Source organism: Phyllostomus hastatus, unplaced genomic scaffold (genome assembly GCF_019186645.2).
Source record: "Phyllostomus hastatus isolate PE091 unplaced genomic scaffold, TTU_PhHast_1.1 phas_contig_468, whole genome shotgun sequence".
In the NCBI taxonomy this organism is placed as follows: domain Eukaryota; kingdom Metazoa; phylum Chordata; class Mammalia; order Chiroptera; family Phyllostomidae; genus Phyllostomus; species Phyllostomus hastatus.
In genome coordinates this window covers 2421302-2440216 of record NW_025333884.1, presented here as the reverse complement: position 1 = coordinate 2440216, position 18915 = coordinate 2421302, and the positions used below count along the sequence as shown (strand labels likewise).

Genomic DNA, 18915 nt, shown 5'->3' with positions numbered 1-18915 from the left:
AGGGCGGGCGGTCAGGCGCACCGCCCCTCGCAGGTGAGGCTGGCCCCGCCCACCGCCCGGGGAAAGTTTAGGCCGGCGGCCAGAGCCCAGAGGGAATTTCAGCACCTCGAATGCCCAGCCCGGATACGCCAGTGCACGTCGAATCAGGTGGAGTCCCGCGTGCGTGAAGCCTGGAAACCTGCACCTCAGCGACCTAGAACCTTAAGGACTCGGAATCTGGGAAACTTTGGATCCCACACCCATGGCCTTCTTGCGGTTTCATCCTTTGGGCCTTGGCCTTGGCTGTGCCTCCTGCTTGGACCTCTCTTCTCACAGATCTCATTATTTGTCTGGTCTCTTCTCAAAGGCCGCTTCCTCCGAGAGGCCTTCCCTGACTGCCCCTTCTAAATGACACCTTCCCACCAAAACACTACCTCATTTCCCTTTTTGATTTGGTTTACAAAGTTTCCAGGGCCTAAAATTATTTTATGTAATATATCACATTATTATGTCACATCACATTATTGGCGAGGGAATGTAATGGCTAAAATTTAGGCTCTGGGTTGACATTTCATTTGAGCACTTATTGCAGGCCTTGGACAAGTAACTTAACCTCTCTGTGCGTCAGTTTTCCTAATCTATAAAATGGAGATAGTCAAGGCTGTGAAGACCAAATGCGTTAATAAAAAGATAGGAAGCACTTAGCAAATATTAACTACTGATTGCATATTATTATTATTTCGTTTTACATATATTTTAATCTGATTGTATATTATATTATCGGCTCACCCTCCACTAGAATGCCAACTCTTGAGGGCAGGGATCTGTATGGTCAGTACTGTATCTTTAGCGCTAATACAGGGCTGGCGCAAAGTAGGTGCTCACTAAATATTTGTTGAGTGACTGGCTGACTGAATCAAGTCCTAGAAAACTAAATTGGCCCAAACTGGGCTCACGGGTTCTCGCATTACAGAATTTGGTTCAGCGCGCGCTTTTCCGAAACCCTGAAGTACCCTAGTCTCTGCACTACAAAATACAGCCAGCAGAGGGCGCTACTGTCCCGTGCACCAGACCTCCAGAAGCTCCCCATCTGTTTTCCAAACTCCAGTGCAAAAGCTCCCTGCTCTAAGCAGCTTTCTCTGACACCCTACAGACAGCAGGAGACGCTACTTCTGGGCTCCTGCCGCCTCCTGGACTCTCACATCCCAGCTCCGCCCACCGTGGGCCATGGTCTCCCACACTGGACTCACTATTGTGTCCACAGTGCTACCCAACACAGGCAGAACACAGAGAAGACCCTCGGGAGAGTGGGTGTTGATTGAATGATAGAAAATAAAACTCAAATTCACGCTCTAAATTCTCCTGATTATTTTGAGAGAACAGAATAGATGGGGGAAGCTGAGCCCCCACCCCCAACTCAGGACAGTGGATGAGTTCCGGATCTGCCACCCGCTTACTAGGAGGCCATGCAGGGACTGCAGGCAGGTGGCCCAGGTGCAAATCCCTGCTCCTACATTTGCTGGCTGGGTGGCCCCGGAGCCAGGAACTAACCCTCTCTGGGCCTCGGGCTCCTGGTGTGCACCACAGGACTCACAAGGGTAACCTACTCTGGGGGACTGTCGTGGGGATTAACAGGTAATCTCCTAAAAGGTCCAGCGCAGAATTGCCCCAGAAGACACAATGTGTGGGAAGGAATCGGGGCCAGGAAACATGTGAGTTCGAATCCTTCTGTTGCCATTTCCTTTCTATGTAACCTGGGGTAGGTGGTGATTTTCTGACACCTACTTTCCTCATCTCTAAAACTGGGAGGACTCATCACACTCATTATATTGCAGAGAACATTAAAGGACACAAAGGCTGAAATAAAATAGTAATTAAGGGGACCGTTCCTTTAGGCGGGCCCCATCTGTGCCAAGTACTTTTGCACCCAGCAAGGGCTGGAGTGTCCTGAGATCTTCTTACCCAGGATGGGTCCTGTGCCAAGTCTCGTAACTCTTAATCCTCCCATGAGCCTGTGAGGTGCTATGATTGTCCCCATTTCACAGGAGATGAGGTACACACAGGTCAAGGGACCTGTCCAAGAGGACATGACTGAGGCGTGGCAAAGCCCTTGAAGCCACACAGCTACCCCCCGAAGTAGGCACTATGATCAGCCCCATAGAAAGAAGGAGAGCCCTGGCTGGCATAGCTCAGTGGATTGAGCATGGGCTGTGAACCTAAGTGTCACAGGTTCGATTCCCAGTCAGGGTACATGCCTGGGTTGCCGGCCGGGGGGGTGCATGAGGGAGGCAAACACACACTGATGTTTCTCTCCTTCTCTTTCTCTGTCCCTTCCCATCTCTCTAAAACTAAGTAAATAAAATCTTTTAAAAGAGAGAAGAAAGGGGAGAGAGAGAAAAGAGACACCAATTGGGGATGGAATCTGTAACCTGGGCATGAGTCCTGACCAGGAATCAAACCCTCGACCTTTTGGTATACAGGACAACGCTCCAACCGACTGAACCATACCAGCCAGGGTTTCCTGTCCTTTTTTAAATTTACAAAGCAGTGCTTTGTCAGAAACAGATGATCACAGGGAATGAAAGACTGTAGAGTGAAAAGCCTTTGTAACCCTTGAGCCCCATACACCCCTCCCAGAAGCAAACACGTTATTACTCTCGGACATTCTCCCAGAGACACTCCAGGGATATGAATTGTGTGTGGATGTATGAGTGAGAGCTCCCCTTTATGAAAGCATGAATGAAAATCATCTTACCCATAGAGGTAGACTGAGGGATAGCCTTGACTTTGGGTGTGTCATACGACTTGCTCTGGATAATGGCTGAAGGGCACAAGTGACAGGCCCGCTCCGAGCTTTGCACATTTCCTTTCGAGTCCGTGCGTAGGCCTGAGAAAGGCTTCCCTGTGTGGCTGTGCTCCCCTCAGCCCACACCGCACGTCGCCTGCATATCATTAACAGATGAACAGGCATGTTCCAAATCTCGTGAGTTTATTTGAGCAAACACAGGTTCGAATCGGGCAGCATCCAACCCAGCAGGTAGGAGGCAGCTCCGAGGAGCCGTACAAAATGAATGGCTTACAGGCAGAAGGAGTGGGAACAAGCAACTTATTCTAGGTGGAAAAGCAGCTTAGTTATTGCGAAGTCACTTTGCTTTAAAAGATAGCAGGAGCCCTGGCTGGGTGGCTCAGTTGGTTGGAGCAGCATCCCAATTACACTGAGGTTGCGGGTCTGATCCTCAGCCAGGGCACGCAGGAGAATCCATGAATGAATGAATGCACAGATAAGTGGAACCACAAATCAAGGCTTCTCTCGCTCTCCTCTTCCCCTCTCTCTCAAATCAATAAGTTTTTTAAAAGACTTTTTTATTTATTTTTAGAGAAGGGGAGGGAGTAAGAGGGAGAGAAACATCAATGTGTGGTTGCCTCTCGTGCCCATTGGGGTCCTGGCCCACAACCCAGGCATGTGCCCTGACTGGGAATTGAACTGGTGGCTCTTTGCTTTTCAGGCCAGCACTCAATCCACTGAGCCGCACCAGCCAGAGCTTAAATCAATACTTTTATTTTATTTTATTTTATTTTTAGGGAAAGGGAAAGGGAGGGAGAAAGAGAGGGAGAAAAACATCAATCGGTTGCCTCTTGCACACCCCCAACTGCAACCCAGGCATGTGCCCTGACTGGGAATTGAACTGCTGATCTTTCAGTTTGCAGGACAATGCCCAACCCACTGAGCCACACCAGCTGGGGCATTAAAAAAAATGGCCGGAGGCCCTGGCCTGGTGCCTCAGTGGGTTGGAGTGTCGTCCCTGCACCGAACGTTCGTGGGTTCCACATCCCCCGTCGGTCCACGTACTGGAGGCAACCGATCGACGTTTCTGTCTCTCAGAAATCAATAAAAACATATTCTCAGGCGAGGATTAAGAAAAGGAACAAAAAGATGGCAGGAGAGTGTCAGGCAGATGACCTAACTAGGGCCGAGCAGAAGATTCCTGATTGCCTGGTTGCAGAATCCACTTCTGGGAGAACCGAAACTGTCACTAAGTCTTAGTGACATGAGGCTTAGCGTAAGTCCATTTTGGGCCTATGGTCGTCTTCTTCTTCTTCTTCTTCTTCTTCTTCTTCTTTTAAGAAAGATGGGAAGGGAGGGAGAAAGAGATGAAGAGAAACACTGAAGTGGGAGAAAATCATCATCAGTTGCCTTTTGTAGGCGTTCAAATGGAGGATTGAACCTACAACCCAGGCATGTGCCCTGATGGGGAATTGAACCTGAGACCTTTCGGTTTGCAGGATGATGCCCAACTAACTGAGCCACGCTGGCCAGGGCCTGTTGTCTTGCTTTTAACAGCATGAAACAGAGCTTCCCAGCTGAGCTCAACCTGGACCAGCCAATTCTCATCCGACTCACATCCATTTTAAAGCTACTGCATTTTGAGATGGTGTGTTGCACAGTATTTTTTGTGGCAATTGGTATACACTTATTTTTTTCCCACTTAGCAGTGTATCTTGATGTTACAGCCTGAATATTTGTGTCCCCCCACACACAAAATTCAGAAGTTGAAACCCTAACCCCCAAAAGTAGGTATTAGAAGGTGGAGCCTCTGGGAGGTGATTAAGCCATGACAGTGGAGCCCTCGTGAGTGGGACTAGTGCCCCTGTGTCCCTTCCACCACGTGAGGACACAAGAAGTCTGCAGTCTCATGAAGGGCCTCACCTGACTGCCCTGACCTTGGACTTCAGGCCCCAGAGCTGGGAGCAATGGTTTCTATCATTTATACGCTGCTCACTCTGGGCTACAGAAGCCCCAAAGAACTAAGATACTGGGCAATTGTCCCAAAGTAGTGCATATAGATTAGGCTTATCCCTTTTGACAGCTGCATATTATTCCCTTAGGTGATGGCTCATCTTTTATCCATTAATAAAAAGATTTTTAAAAAGCTATTCACAAGACAAGTAAGAAATGAAAATATACATTATAAAGTATTTAGAAGTAACCAACAATCAAAGTACATGCCCTGACAGGTGTGCATCCATTGGTGGGGCGTCATCCTGCAAGCGAAGGGTTGCTGGTTCGATTCCTGCTCAGGGCACATGACTGGGTTGCAGGTTCTGTCCCTGGTCAGGGGTGTGCGATGGATGTTTCGCTCTCACATCGATGTTTCCCTCCCTCTCCTTCTCACTCCCTTCCCCTCTCTCTAAAACTAAATAAATAAAATCTTTTTAAAGAACCCATTAAAGAACAGTCTATTGCTGCATGTTACAATATGAACGAATCTTAACAAATGTTGATCAGGAGAAATCAGACCAAAGAGACGGCATCCTGTACAGTCCTATTTACATGAAGTTCAATCACAGGCAGAGCAAATACACAGCGTTAAAAGGCAGGATAGTGGTTCCTTTGGAAAAAGAGAGGGATGTTGATTAGGAGGGAGAGTAAGAGAGCTTTTTGGGGTGCTGGAGATATTCTGTACCTTGATCTTGGTCGTGGTTACTCAGGAGTACACACATATAAAATTCATTTGTCTGAAGGTTAGGGTACTTTGATGAATAGTTATAGCTCAATAAAAAAGTAACTAACTTTAAGAAACTAAAACATACATCAATGTGACCACCCATTTACCCAAAATATAACATTTTCAATGTAAATAAATTTGAGCCCTAGCTGATGTGGCTCAGTGGATTGAGCACCAGACTGTGAACCAAAGGGTCGCAGGTTCGATTCCTAGTCAGGGCACATGCCTGTGTTGCAGGCCAGGTCACCAGTTGGGAGTGTACAAGAGGCAACCACACATTGATGTTTCTCTCCTTTTCTTTCTCCTTCCCTTCCCCTTTCTGTGAAAATAAAATCTTAAAAATAAATAAATAAATAAATAATACATTTGAAATAGCATAATGGAAAACCAACACAGCAAAACAAAGAACTGAGATGCAACTAAAGCAGCACCCAGAGAACAATGTATAGCTATACTGACAAGGATGGATTTGGAGGAATGGGGCAGGACAGGAGGGGAGTCGTGAAAGACTCTGCTATTGGCCTGTCTGACCTCCACACACACACACAAGCCTGTCAGTTCCTCCCAGGGCTGCAGCAGGCCCCACCTTCCTCTCCAGGAACAAGAAGGAGTGGGCAGGTCCTCAACCCTCTGGCTCTGGGGCTGGCTTTGATGTATGGACTACCAGGATTGGAGGAGGAATCTTGGAGGTGGTGAGAAGAGCATTCTGGGGGCCATGGGGGTGGAATGCTGCCTCCTGGAGTGTCTGTCCCCTGAATGCGGCAGCCGCATCCTCAGGGGAGAGATCAGAACGGGGGAGGTGGTAGGAACCAGAGAGGGTTTGGGAGCGGGTTAGCGTGGCAGTGCCAGGGCCTTGGGGTGAAGGGAAGCGTGCAGGCTCTGGAAGTCCAGAACACTGACTGTGACCTTGAGCAACGTCCTTGCTGTTTGCATCCTCGTCCATCCTCTGCAAGGTGGGGCTTCAGCTTGAAGAGGCAGGATCAGGGAGGGGTTATGAAAACTAGCTCAGGGACCGACTGTCTCACAGCCTGGCTCTGCTACTTCTCAGCTGTGTGACTTTGGGCAAATGACTTGGCCTCTCTGGGCTTCACATTCCTGATTTGTGACATTAGCAGTACACACTCTATAGGACGGTTGGGGAACTAGATCGATCAATATACATGAACTGCTTGGACCCTGCAGCAAGGCTGCTGGGGAAATGGGTACAAATTACTGGGTCCTAGCCACCTGGAGAAGGACTCTGGGTGGACGGTCGAGTCTGACCTTTCGGAGAGGCCTCAACATTACTTTCCCCAAAGCCTGAGTCCACTCTCCGCTGCACTGGGCCAGTTTGCCTCCCAGCTGTGTGATCTTGGGCAAGTCACTTAACCTCTCTGAGCCTCATGAGGGGACCATTACTGCAGAGAATTCTGGGACACTCTGGGAGTTTCTAACATTTCTGGCTTCTCCAACGGGAGCCATCATAGGGCAGGGGCCTCTCCGAACATAGCAAAGGCTTCTGATGCTGTGGGCCCAAAAAGACTGTAAAATGTCCCCACGAAGGACTGTTAGGGACCCAGGGAGGCTGGGCTGTGCCACCCACCAGTTGTGTGACACACTGGATCCCTTCTCTCCCCTGCTCACAACCTCCGTGGCTCCCGTACCTCTCACGGTGAGATGGGAATGCCTCCGCAGCCCCCAGCACCCCACAGGCCTGCTCCCACCCCCTCTCCAGCCTCCTGTTCTCCTCCCACTCTCCCTCTGCCCATTGCTCCCTGCAGCCCCTGCAGACCTGCAGCCCCTCCCTGACTCTCCAAGAAGCCAAGCCACTCCCACCTCAGGGCCTTTGCACCTGCTGTCTGCCTTCTGGATTTCCCGCGAGGCTCTCCCCCTCCCCTTTGGGTCTTTGCCCTCATGTCACCTCCCCAGAGAGGCCCCTGCTGTGCCGTCACGTGTCCCTTACCCTCTTTCACTTTCCTCCAAAGCTCTATTGCCCCTGACATGACAACGTATATTGACTTGGTCACTGTCACCTCATGAGGGCAGGGGTTTGGGCTGTTTTCTGCTGTGCCCTCGGTAAGGGCTCAGTAAATGTGAAACTGACAAATGGCTAAAGATTCCCGATAAACGCATAACCGATTCCCCTCGGGGCCTCAGCTTCCCTAACCAGGAGGGAGGCCTCTGCCACCCTGACCTTGCCCGGGACAGGCGGATGGACAGATCAGGATCTGAGCCCCAAGGAAAAGTTTTCTAAGCTCCCCACCAGGAATCTGGGGAGAGGCGGAGAGGACCCCTTTTCCCTAGTTCAGTCCCCACCTGCCTGGGAAGAAATGGGGGCGATCCGAGAAAAGGGAGAAACCCCAGAGGGAAGGGAACGTTCTCTTCCCTGCCATCTCGGGCTCCCGCCCCGCGCCAGCCCCGCCGCAATCGTGGTTCCTTCCAGGCGGAGGAGCACCTTCCTCCGCGCCTCCCCCTCGCACGGACTCCCCTCCTCAGTCCTTGAGGTCCAATCGCAGCCGAGGTGCCAAGAGCTCATGCTCCGCCCAGGTCTTCGGAGACAGGGGCTGGGGGGGCGCTCTAACCCCGAGTCCTCGCTCCCCGCCCTTCCTCAGGGGGTGAAAACAGCCTCCCGGCCGCCGCTGCCCTTGTAAGGAGGCGAGGCCGGGGGACACCCGAGATGCCTGGTTATAATTAACCTGGACACGTGGCGACCCCACCCCCTAACACCTGCCCCCGCGGCCCACCCCCCTCCATAACCAGCGCCCCGGTCTGGGCCTTAGCAGAGGCAGCGAAACGCATGCTAAAAATAAACTCTCGTCCTGGGCGAGTCCTTCCCTGTCCCCTCCACGGCGGAAATCTCCTTGCGTCACTGTCACCAGCCGGGCCAGACTGGGAGGGCGATCACGGCCTCCAACCCTGGCCTTGAGCTTGAACCTCAATTCAGCGGAGCCTCAGTTTCCACCCGCCCCGCCCCCACCCAAGGAGAAAACTACATCTCAGCGAAGGCTTCCGGGGGCTGCCTTAAATTCCGACCTTGGCCTTGGCATATGCTCCCTATAGTTGGGTGACAGTGGGCAAATCACACAGCCTTTCTGGAAAACCGGATACCGGGCGCTCCTGGGGCCCCTGCAAGTTTTCCCCGGGGGGGCAGGGCTCACCACCTGCCGCGTTACCCCGGTCAAGGCCACTGGGGGCTGCGGAGAGGCCTGGACATGGAAGGGGGCTGGTGGCCTTGCCGAGGGCCAGGGGAGGATGTCTTCTACGTGCCTGGGCCCGTTCCTGCAACTGTCCTGTGTCCCTGGCTGGGGGCCAGCTGTTCCCGCCAACCCGACTCAGCACTTGGTCAGGGGACCGGCTTTGTGGGGCTGCCCTGGGGCGGCCCATAGAAGGCCATGGGGCTGGGCGCAAGGCATGCCTGGGTTCGGAGTGGGCACGGTGCCCAGCCAGCGAGGTGAGAGGCTCAGCTGCCCTCCAGCCCCCCTCTCTGGAGGCAGCCCCTCCCAGCCAATAGCACAGCCCAGGCCCCACCTATATAAGGCCGGGGCTGCAGGCTCTTCCTTTGGGTCAGTGTTGCCTCCCCGGTGCGGACAGCCCCTTTCAGCGCAGCCCAGACAGGTACCGCCCGTCGGGTGGGGTCGGGAGTGGGCGCTCCCATGGGTGCCGGAGGCTGGCCTGGCTGTGGAAAGGGGCTTTCGTGTCTGCGGCCACACCCTCCTGCACGCAGGCGGGTCAGTGTGTGGGAAGGTTGTCCTTACGTCTGGGAGTGCCCCCCAACCTGTGAGCCCCCAGCCCCTGCTGGGACCTGTGGTCTCTGCGGCACAGGGTCCAGGGGAGGGACCTGGAGACCAGAGGAGCCCTGACAGCTGCCGGCTGCCCCTGCTGCGAGGGGCTTCGGGGCTGGCTCACATTTATGAGGGTCTGTCACCAGAACTGGGCGCCACAGCTGTGGGGGTGTCTCTGTGTCACCTGTCAGGGTCTGTGAGAGCGGGCACTTGCAGGGTCTTCGCATGTGTGGCCCTGTGGGTCCCTGTTGCGTCTCACAACAGTGCGACCTTGTGTCTGCCTGTCTGTCTGTGGCTCCTGCGTGGGTGCCTGCATCCTGGGTGTGTCCCTGAGCTTGGAGGTGTGTGTGTGGCTGTTTGTGGTGATGTGTGTGTGTGTGTGTGTCTGGGGCTATTTTTGCTTGTGTCTCCTGGGCTCACCCACCCCGTCTCAGTGCCCTCTCCTGGCACGTCCCTAGCAGGGATGGGGGGGTACACCCTGGGAAGGGGGGTTTCTGGGCAGGAAGCCTTTGAGCCCCGCGGAGGCCGCTGCCTGTCCTCCCGACCGCCCCGGCCCACCTGTCTCCGGCCTGCTGACTTGGTGCAAGCCGAGCCCCTGGAATGTGGGGCGTGCGGAGGGAGCGTGGCAGCTGGGTTGGGGGGGAGGGAGGTGTTTGCCAGACTCTAAAAATAATCTCCCACACTGGGCAGCAGCTCCGAACGTCTTTTACGGCCTCCCAGCCCCCTGGCCTGATGCCTCAGCCAGCAGCTTACCCTGGTCCCAGCCTTCCCACCCTCCTACCTGCTTCCCTTCCCTGGAGATGGGGGGAGCACCCTATGTCGACCATCGCTGCCGAAAGGTCCTTCTTTTCTGAGGCTCTTGAACAAAAGTAATAATAACAATAATAGCAGCCACCCCCCCAGGTATGACTCCACGCCAGGGCTTGTGCTCAGCCAGCCACGTGCCTGAACTCAAAGAATCCTCCCAGCCACCCTATGGGGAGGCTCAGTTCACAGGTGACAGAGGCTCACAGAGGCTGAGCAACTGGCCTGGGGTAACACAGCAGCGGGGAATGGCATGGGTGGGATTTGAACCCAGTTCCGTTAACCCCAGAGGCTGAGCTTTTCTTGCCAATGGAGCCCTGAGGGAGAGTCGTCAGAGCACAGAGGTGGGTGCAGCCACCCAGCCCTCCCTTCTGCCCTGCCCCTCTGCCCTTGACTGGGCCTCCCAGACATTGAGCCTTCTCTGCTCACACTCCTTCCCAGCAACACCTTCCACTTGCTCACCAGCTCCCCACACAGACCCTGAAAACAGCGACAACAGCAATAATAACAGCTGGGCAAAATCAGCTCACTGCCTGGTAGGCACCAGTCCCCAGTGTTTCAACCCTCCCGACATCCCCGCAGGGCAAGTGCCAGTATGACGACCCCCATTTTATAGAGGAGTCATCTGAGGCCCAGAGAGGCAAAGCAGCTTGCTTGAGGTCACGAAGCTTGCTGGAAGTGGCAGAGCTGGGATTCTGACCCAAGACTCCTGATGCACCCTGCAAAAACTCAGGGGCTCAGATAGGGGACCCTCCTGCTTCCAGCTACCCAGCACGGGAGCCAGGGCCGGCCCTTGGGCTGGCCTGTCTGAAAGCCTCGCTGACCTCCGCTACAGGCAGCTAACCTCCCCTCCTCCGCTTCCCACCAGTCCCCCCACGCCGCCACCATGCCGTTCGGGAACACCCACAACAAGTTCAAGCTGAACTACAAGCCGGAGGAGGAGTACCCCGACCTCACCAAGCACAACAACCATATGGCCAAGGTGCTGACCCCTGACCTCTACAAGAAGCTGCGGGACAAGGAGACTCCCTCTGGTTTCACACTGGATGACGTCATCCAGACGGGCGTGGACAACCCAGGTAGGTCTTCCCGGTGGCGCGTCACAGGGACTAGAAGCGGGGTGCGGCTCAGGCCTGGATCCCACCTTCCTGGGCCTCAGCTTCCTCACCTGAGAACGGGCCACCGTGCTGGAACAGCACAGGAACCCAAGCTCCTACGGTGCCAGAGCGGTGCCCAGCGCGGGGTGAGCGCGAGGACTCGGCGGGTGTCGCTGGAGCTGCGGTCCCTGCTGCAAGGACACCCGCCAGGGCGAGTGGACCTGGCTACAGCGGTGCAGGGTCCAGCCTTAGCCTACAGCCCTGTCTCGTGATGCAGGAGAAGGGCCCTCTGTCCCCGGGCCGCGTTTCCCCACCTGGGAAGTAAGAGGGTCTCGCAGGTCTCTTACTGTCTGGAAGCTGACGGTCTAAGGTCCTGACCAATTCTAGGTGAAGGTTCTATGATTTGGGGGCTCTGAAGTGGTAATATTTTCAGTATTAGTAACTGGCTGCCAGAGACTCTCCCTTCTCCTTTGCCCCGCCCCCAGTAGTCTCCGCCGCCCCTCCCCCCCACCCCTGGCCAGCCTGACCCCTCCCAACCTTCCCTCTGGTTTCACCAACCCTGTCAGTTCTGACCCTGAGGTCTTGAATGTGCGCCTACTAAGACACACGCGCATGCACACGTACACACACACACATGTGTGTGCACACACAGTCTACATGTACCCAGGAGGCCAGGCCTTCCTTGGTGAGCACAAGCACCTCTAACCTCACCTGACCCCCCCAGGTCACCCCTTCATCATGACCGTGGGCTGTGTGGCCGGGGATGAGGAGTCCTACGAGGTGTTCAAGGACCTCTTCGACCCCATCATCCAGGACCGGCACGGGGGCTACAAGCCCACCGACAAGCACAAGACCGACCTCAACCACGAGAACCTCAAGGTTGGCCGCCCCAGGGGAGGGGAGGAGCGGGGGAGAGAGGGCAGAGGGGTGGGAGGAGAGAGGGAAAGGGACTGAGGTGGGAAGGGCACTCAGAGATACAGAGATAAACAGAGATGCAGAGAAACACCAGAGGAGGGACAGAGCAGACGGACAAGGAGACGGAGGTACAGGAGAGGGGAGGGAGGGTGGGAGGGAGAGAGAGAGAAGCAGGCGCAGAACAGACCTGTAGAAAGGGAGAAACAGGGTGGACAGTCAGTGTTGGGAGGAGAGACAATCAGAGAGGGGGGAGAAAAGAGGTATGGAGGAAAATACAGGGGCAGAGGAGGTGGGGGAGGGACAGAGATGGAGGGAGGGGTGGCCGGGAGGGAGGTGGGAGACAGGTCGGTGGGGACGGAGGAGCCACGGGAAGCAGCAGAGCCAGAGTGAACCGGGAGGCCCTGACACCCCCTCTGCCCTCCAGGGCGGAGACGACCTGGACCCCAACTACGTGTTCAGCAGCCGCGTCCGCACCGGCCGGAGTATCAAGGGCTACACGCTGCCCCCCCACTGCTCCCGCGGCGAGCGCCGGGCCGTGGAGAAGCTTTCCGTGGAAGGTGAGATCCCCCACACCACCCGCTGACGGGGTCACCCAGCTCTGGCTCTGCTCCTTCCTGGGTGCATCTCTGGGCCCCCTCGGATCCCTGTTTTTCTAAAACTTGGACATGGCCTGGTGAATCCTGGGTGCCTGGTGGGTGCAGCTGGTGGTATGCCTCCTGGTGGAGGTCTTGGGGGGCAGCTGCCCAGCCTTGAGGTGCCCCGAGGAGATCCAGGTAGACTCCTGATTGCACTGGGGTCCTCACATCCACCCAGCCAGCCAGCCAGCCAGCCCGCCAGCAAACACCTGTGGTTGATCTGGTCCTGCGTGGGGAGCTGGGGCTCCCATGATGAATAACACAGACAATGTCACTGCTGCCACGGAGCTGTCAGCCTGGTGGGGAGGCGAGAGGAAACACAGAAGCCAGCAAAAGAACAAGATAATTCCAAAATGACGTGAAGCCAAGAAACAACGGGTGTGGCAGAGAGTGACTGGGTGTATGGAGCGGGGGGTGGGGGGAGCTACATAAAAGAAGCTGAGACCTGAGTGATAGGAAGGAGCCTTCCCTGGGGAGAATCTGGCAGGCGGAACAGCAGGTGCAAAGACCCTGAGGTAGGGAGGAAGCGCAGGGAAACCACCGTGGTCAGAGCCGAGTGGGCGAGGAGATGAGCTCAGAGGGGCGGTCAGGTTGGGCAGAGCCTCGTGGGCTGTCAAGAGGGCTTGGCTTTGATTCCGAGGGAGGTGGAAGGCGTGGGAGGGTGTGAGCGGAGTAAGGACAGGTTCAGATTTACGAGGAGCCCTCTGGCTGCTGGGTGGGGAATGGAGTGCGGGCAGAGGTGGGAGCAGAGAAGCCTCGAGGGTACACCCCAGCAGTCCAGGTGGAGGGTGAGGGGTAGCAATGGGATGGGGAGAGAGAGTATGTTTTGGAGGTGAAACCGTCAGAACTCATGGCATTCTGATAAATGTTTAGCAACAATAACAACAACAAAACAGCCCTGATTTGCAGCACCTGCCCATTTCCGTGGTGTAAATGCTCCCACCACGGCTGATCCTAAGCTATGACGTGACATCGTACAGAGCTGGGGCAAGATGCACAGCAGCACAGCACGCTGTAACATCCCCACCACACAGCTCTGATAGGCGATGATGACTTCAAGGGCACAGATAATAGTAAATATAGTAGAATAATTAGGAATGATAGTTTTGAGCATTTATTACCTTCATTTTAAATAGAATTTAATTTGTAAGATCACAAATATTTTTTAATAATATAGTATGTGGTATATGATATATAACACCTAGTATACAATACAAATAATGTTTAAAATGTATATAAATAAGTAATTATGAATTATATAAATACATATATACAAATATGTACATAACATACATTTACTACACATATGAATACATACAAATACTATATATACTATATTATGATAACTTTCACTGATGGCCTCCACACTCCTGAGACGGACTCTCTGCCTTGCCGGCCGGGAGGAGCTGCACTAGCCCACAGATGTGAGGGGAGGGAGGGGAGAATCATGTTTTCTTGAGCACGTAAGGTGGCCTGGGCACACAGGGGAGGAGCACGTTTGAGGGGGCATGAATTTGGGTTTGGACACCCTATTCAGGGACCTTTAGGACGTACACGGGGCCACAGCACAAAGCCCTTAGGGGCAGCAGTACGGGGCCCCTGGGGCCTCCACAGCCTGCTTGAGGGGGACCAGGCTGCTGACCCCTCCTTCGCGTGGCCTCCCAGCCCTCAACAGCCTGACGGGCGAGTTCAAAGGGAAGTACTACCCTCTGAAGAGCATGACAGAGCAGGAGCAGCAGCAGCTCATCGACGACCACTTCCTGTTTGACAAGCCCGTGTCCCCACTGCTGCTGGCCTCAGGCATGGCCCGGGACTGGCCCGACGCCCGCGGCATCTGGTGAGACCCCTGTCCCACGGCCTCCCCTCCCTCCAGCCTCTTCCAGTCCCCCCACGATCCTCCTCACTCCTCCACCAAAGGCAAGACCACAGTATGTTTCTGAGAACCAGAATGGGATCTCGCCCTCCACCCTGGCCAACCCCGTGTGGTCTGTGTGACACATTTTGGGAAACTTGGACCGGGGTGGTATAGGTTAGGAACTTAGATTTGAATGAGAGTGTCTGGGTTCAAATCCCAGTGCTGCCACTTACTAGCTGTGTGTCCTTGGGCACATTAGTTAACATTTCCCCGCCCCAGTTTCCCCATCTGTAAAGCAGAGGTCACAGTAATCCATAGCTGTGGGGTTCTCGTGAGGACCAGTGAATTCATATACGTAAATCACGGAAAACAGCGCCTCCTGTATAGGAAGTTCTCAGTACTTCTTGGCTATTACTATGATCTTTCTTACTAACTATGGTCACTAGTGGGGCTTTCTATAAATCTTTGAACCCCTGATTCTGATAGTCAGAGATTTAAAAAGGTTGCATGAACCTAGGTTTCAGGTGATTTATTGAGTGTAGGTTCCAAGATTTACAGATAGGATGATTCTAAGATTTCAAGATTTTAATATTTTTAGGTTCTAAAGTTTCACTAATTTCAGATTCTGTGATAACTATGGTTTCAAACATTTCCACATTGGAGTTTTATGATTCTAAGACCCCGTTTCTGAGATGTAACAATGTGACAGGAAGATTCTCTGGTCCAGAGACAAGATGTAGGATTTCTAACATATATCAGTCTTGACTCCAAGCTTCTGACTCCGAGATTCTAGGAGTCTATAATTTAATGTTGTTCAAAGACTGAGACCCTAAAAGTCCTTGTTCTCAAGATGCCACATTTCACAGATCCTGTGCCGTTAGTCTACAGGTGTAAGCTTTTGCGATTCTGAGGAAGCATATGCCACAACCTCATGCCCCTCAGCCCGCTGCCCTCTAGCGGTGGGTATTTGTTTGTGAGAGGGCAGGAAATGGGGTTCCCGTGGAGCTGATTCCTTCTCTTGCTGCGCCACACCCTAGGCATAATGACAACAAGACCTTCTTGGTGTGGGTGAACGAGGAGGATCATCTCCGCGTCATCTCCATGCAGAAGGGGGGCAACATGAAGGAGGTTTTCCGCCGCTTTTGCGTAGGGCTGCAGAAGGTGGGTGCCTGCTCTGGCGACTGACTTCTGACTCCACCCTAAACGCCCCACCCACTCCCCAAGGCCACGCCCCTAGGAACATGCCCCTCCCACACATTCCCAACCGCTTTCCAAGGTCACGCCCCTTGCCAACCAGGCTCCTCCCAATACTGCCCAAGACCCACCCCCTCAGGCAAATGCAACTCGCTTTCCAAGGCCCCGCCTCCTGGGGAACTCCGTTCCACCCCTACATTAAGCTCCGCCCCTAAGGACCCGAAACGTTCTCAAGCTCCGTCCTCTCGGAATCCTGCTCAGAATCCTGCAGAGTTCTGTATCGTCGGTCCCTTCCTTTCAGAGCGTCATCCCTCCCTGTCTCCCCGCCGCGCCCCCTCAGAACCCCGCCCCCACCCACATCCTTCGAACTCCGTCCGGGTTTGGGGTGTACTTGGGGGCGCCCACTGACGCTGACTTGACTCCTGGTCCTCTCGTCCTACCTCAGATTGAGGAGATCTTCAAGAAAGCCGGCCACCCCTTCATGTGGAACGAGCATCTGGGCTACGTGCTCACCTGCCCATCCAACCTGGGCACCGGGCTGCGTGGGGGCGTACACGTAAAGTTGGCACACCTGAGCAAGCACCCCAAATTCGAGGAGATCCTAAACCGTCTGCGCCTGCAGAAGCGGGGCACAGGTGCGGCCCGCCTCCCCGCTCACGGCGTCGGGGGCGGGCCTTTTGCGGTGGTGGGGAAGTAGGGTATTCCCGCCAGTTCTGGGGTCGGCAAGGGTGCCCTCTGTGAGCCTCAGTGCCTTCCTCTGCAAATGGACATCAAAACGCCTTATCTCATAGGAGTCAATATGATATCATTATGGTTATAAAATACACATTGTGTATGCCCCCTCCCCAGGAGCCTCAGTTTACCCAACGGTAAACGGGAAGACAGTCAGGATTAGACCCCAGGCAGCCCGGGGCGGGGCCCCAGAGCTCATTCTCACCCACCATGCTACATTTTCGTGTTGGGTGGTGGAGGGGTGAGGTAACTAAAGCCGGAGATGTGGGCTGGTGAAAGGCCTGTTAGGAGGCTCTGCGTGCCTGTGACGTGTGACGCAGTAAGCACTTATTGCACGCGGCTGTCCCGTTGGCACGGGCGTGGCGTCCAGGGCGCCGCTCCCGCACCTCTGCTCCCTCTTCATGCCCCTGCTTTCTGCTCCCGCAGGTGGCGTGGACACAGCTGCCGTGGGCTCAGTCTTCGACGTGTCCAATGCCGACCGTCTGGGCTCATCCGAGGTAGCGCAGGTGCAGCTGGTGGTGGACGGCGTGAAGCTCATGGTGGAGATGGAAAAGAAGCTGGAAAAGGGCCAGTCCATCGACGACATGATCCCCGCCCAGAAGTAGACTCCCTGTCTGCCCGCCGCCGACTGCTGGAGCCCCAGCCCAAGGGAAGGCCAGGCCCAATGGAGACACGCCCCTTCATCCCTTGTCCCGCCCCTTTCCCCGGGAGGCCGGCCTGTGCTGGCTCGATCAACCCGGGGCCCTATCCACCCTTCTTGGCGGTCCAATTCCAACCAGAGTTCCAACCGGTGGGCTCCATCTTCTGGGTTCTGGCCAATGAAAAACCTCCCTTACACCCTCCTCTCCTTTCCCCAGAGCCTCGCACACCAGCAGGAGTTCTGGCTAAGGGAGAGTGCCCTGTGTATCTGGAGCTCGTGCTTTTTTTCCATTTAAAGCAACAAGTAAAAGCAATGGTGGCCTTAACTTTGTGTGCGATAGTTACTGAGGGGGGAGGAGGCATGTTTGTAATTGGCTGCTGTCTGACCTTGAGGTGGCCTGCCCTCTCTAGGCAAGTACTAGTTTTATCCCATCTCTAAAATGAGGCAAAGTTAGGATACAGAGTGTAACCCAAAATTATAAGGCTTGATGGGGAATCTGAAACCCAGAGAGGTGTGGTCCAGTGTCAAATACCCAAGCCCGGGCCCTTCCCAATCTCGGCTCCTGATCACGCATGCTCAGATCTCAGAGTCCACGTGAGGGAGAAACGCTGGCCAGAAGGGCAGGCCAAGACTTGAATTTGGCCCACAGGCTTTCAGTCTGAGAGCTCACATGCGTTTCACCACATGTACCTCACTATGCTATCCACTGGCCTTCTGTGAGGTCTGACTTCATCCCTCTGTAGCTGCTTCCAGATTTCTCAACCGCATTTGCTTTGCTCAAGAAACTGCTGGTAGTTCCCACATCTTCTAAAAAGCATCCCTGTTATTTGCGACTCTTCAAGGTCAAACTGTGATGCATACCATTTCCTGAGGCTCATCTTTCCCATTCTTTCCCCACATTCCTCTATGTGCCCTCTGGCTCCTTACACCCTGCAATTCCCACCTCGATGTCTTTGCTCAGGCTGCTTCCTCCCCCAGACAGGGGCTTGGGGCAGAGCATCCCGGGGAAGCCTTTAGGGACTTGGGAGAGTCTGGTCCCAGAAGGGAACAGGAAAGGGACATTGAGGCCCAGGAATTACCCAAGAATTCCAAGAGATTACTGAAATAGGAAGGTTAGGAGAGACCCCAAAGGTCTAGTCATGCAGGACCTGTCAGAGGCCAGGACGTCCTTTACAATATTGTTCCCAACTGAAGATCCCCCAACTAACCCCAGCTCCACCCCCAGGGGCCACACAGACCACAGACACTGCAGTGGGGGACAGGCGGAGCCAGTCAAATCCGCAGCCGAAGGTGTCTGTCAGCTACTGTGCCCACCCAGCCCACTTTGAACCTCAAACCTTAAATCTGCGCCTTCTCTTTCCACCTTCGGTGCTGCCCCTACCTCTTTCCTACTCTTCCGAGCTGTCTCCTTCCCTTGTTTCACAGCACAAACCTGTTCCTGCCTCTCCCTTGCTCACAAACTCGCCATGGCTCCCCAGTGCCTTTGGAAGAAGGTCCAGGCCCCTCCCCACAACCTTCGAGGCCCTGCCAACATCTCCAGCCTCCTGTCTCACCCTGAATCAGATGCCATTTGCTGAAAGACATGTACTCTCTCTTGCTTCCCAGCCACTCAATTGTATATGCTGCTCCCTCACCTAGAACCCAGACACCATATCCCCCCTGCCCCCTGCACTGCCCCATGCCCAGCTAGCAGCTCCTTGGAGCTGCTCCCTAACCCTAGCCCTCCCTGGCTAGGGCAGGCTCCTCTTTTGGACTCCCCCATACCAGCCCTGTCCAGTCTGGATCTGCACTGAGGA

The 18915-nt window shown here is 54.5% G+C and overlaps 1 protein-coding gene across 1 annotated transcript; it reads left to right on the top strand.

Moving 5' to 3' along the window:
* The first annotated feature begins 8932 nt into the window (after window positions 1-8932).
* On the top strand, window positions 8933-17444 carry CKM (creatine kinase, M-type). Its single transcript, XM_045845196.1, has 8 exons — window positions 8933-9080; window positions 10920-11130; window positions 11873-12027; window positions 12488-12620; window positions 14364-14535; window positions 15591-15714; window positions 16193-16382; window positions 16906-17444. The coding sequence occupies exons 2-8, from the start codon at window positions 10938-10940 to the stop codon at window positions 17082-17084; spliced, it is 1146 nt and encodes a 381-aa protein (XP_045701152.1). The 5' UTR covers window positions 8933-9080; window positions 10920-10937; the 3' UTR covers window positions 17085-17444.
* The last annotated feature ends 1471 nt before the right edge of the window (window positions 17445-18915 follow it).

Excerpts from the sequence above, each read along its gene's own strand:
- CKM (XM_045845196.1), top strand. The coding sequence starts at position 10,938 with ATGCCGTTCGGGAACACCCACAACAAGTTCAAGCTGAACTACAAGCCG. Across the intron at positions 11,131-11,872 it reads GACGGGCGTGGACAACCCAG|GTCACCCCTTCATCATGACC; the intron begins GTAGGTCTTCCC and ends TGACCCCCCCAG. Across the intron at positions 15,715-16,192 it reads TTTGCGTAGGGCTGCAGAAG|ATTGAGGAGATCTTCAAGAA; the intron begins GTGGGTGCCTGC and ends GTCCTACCTCAG.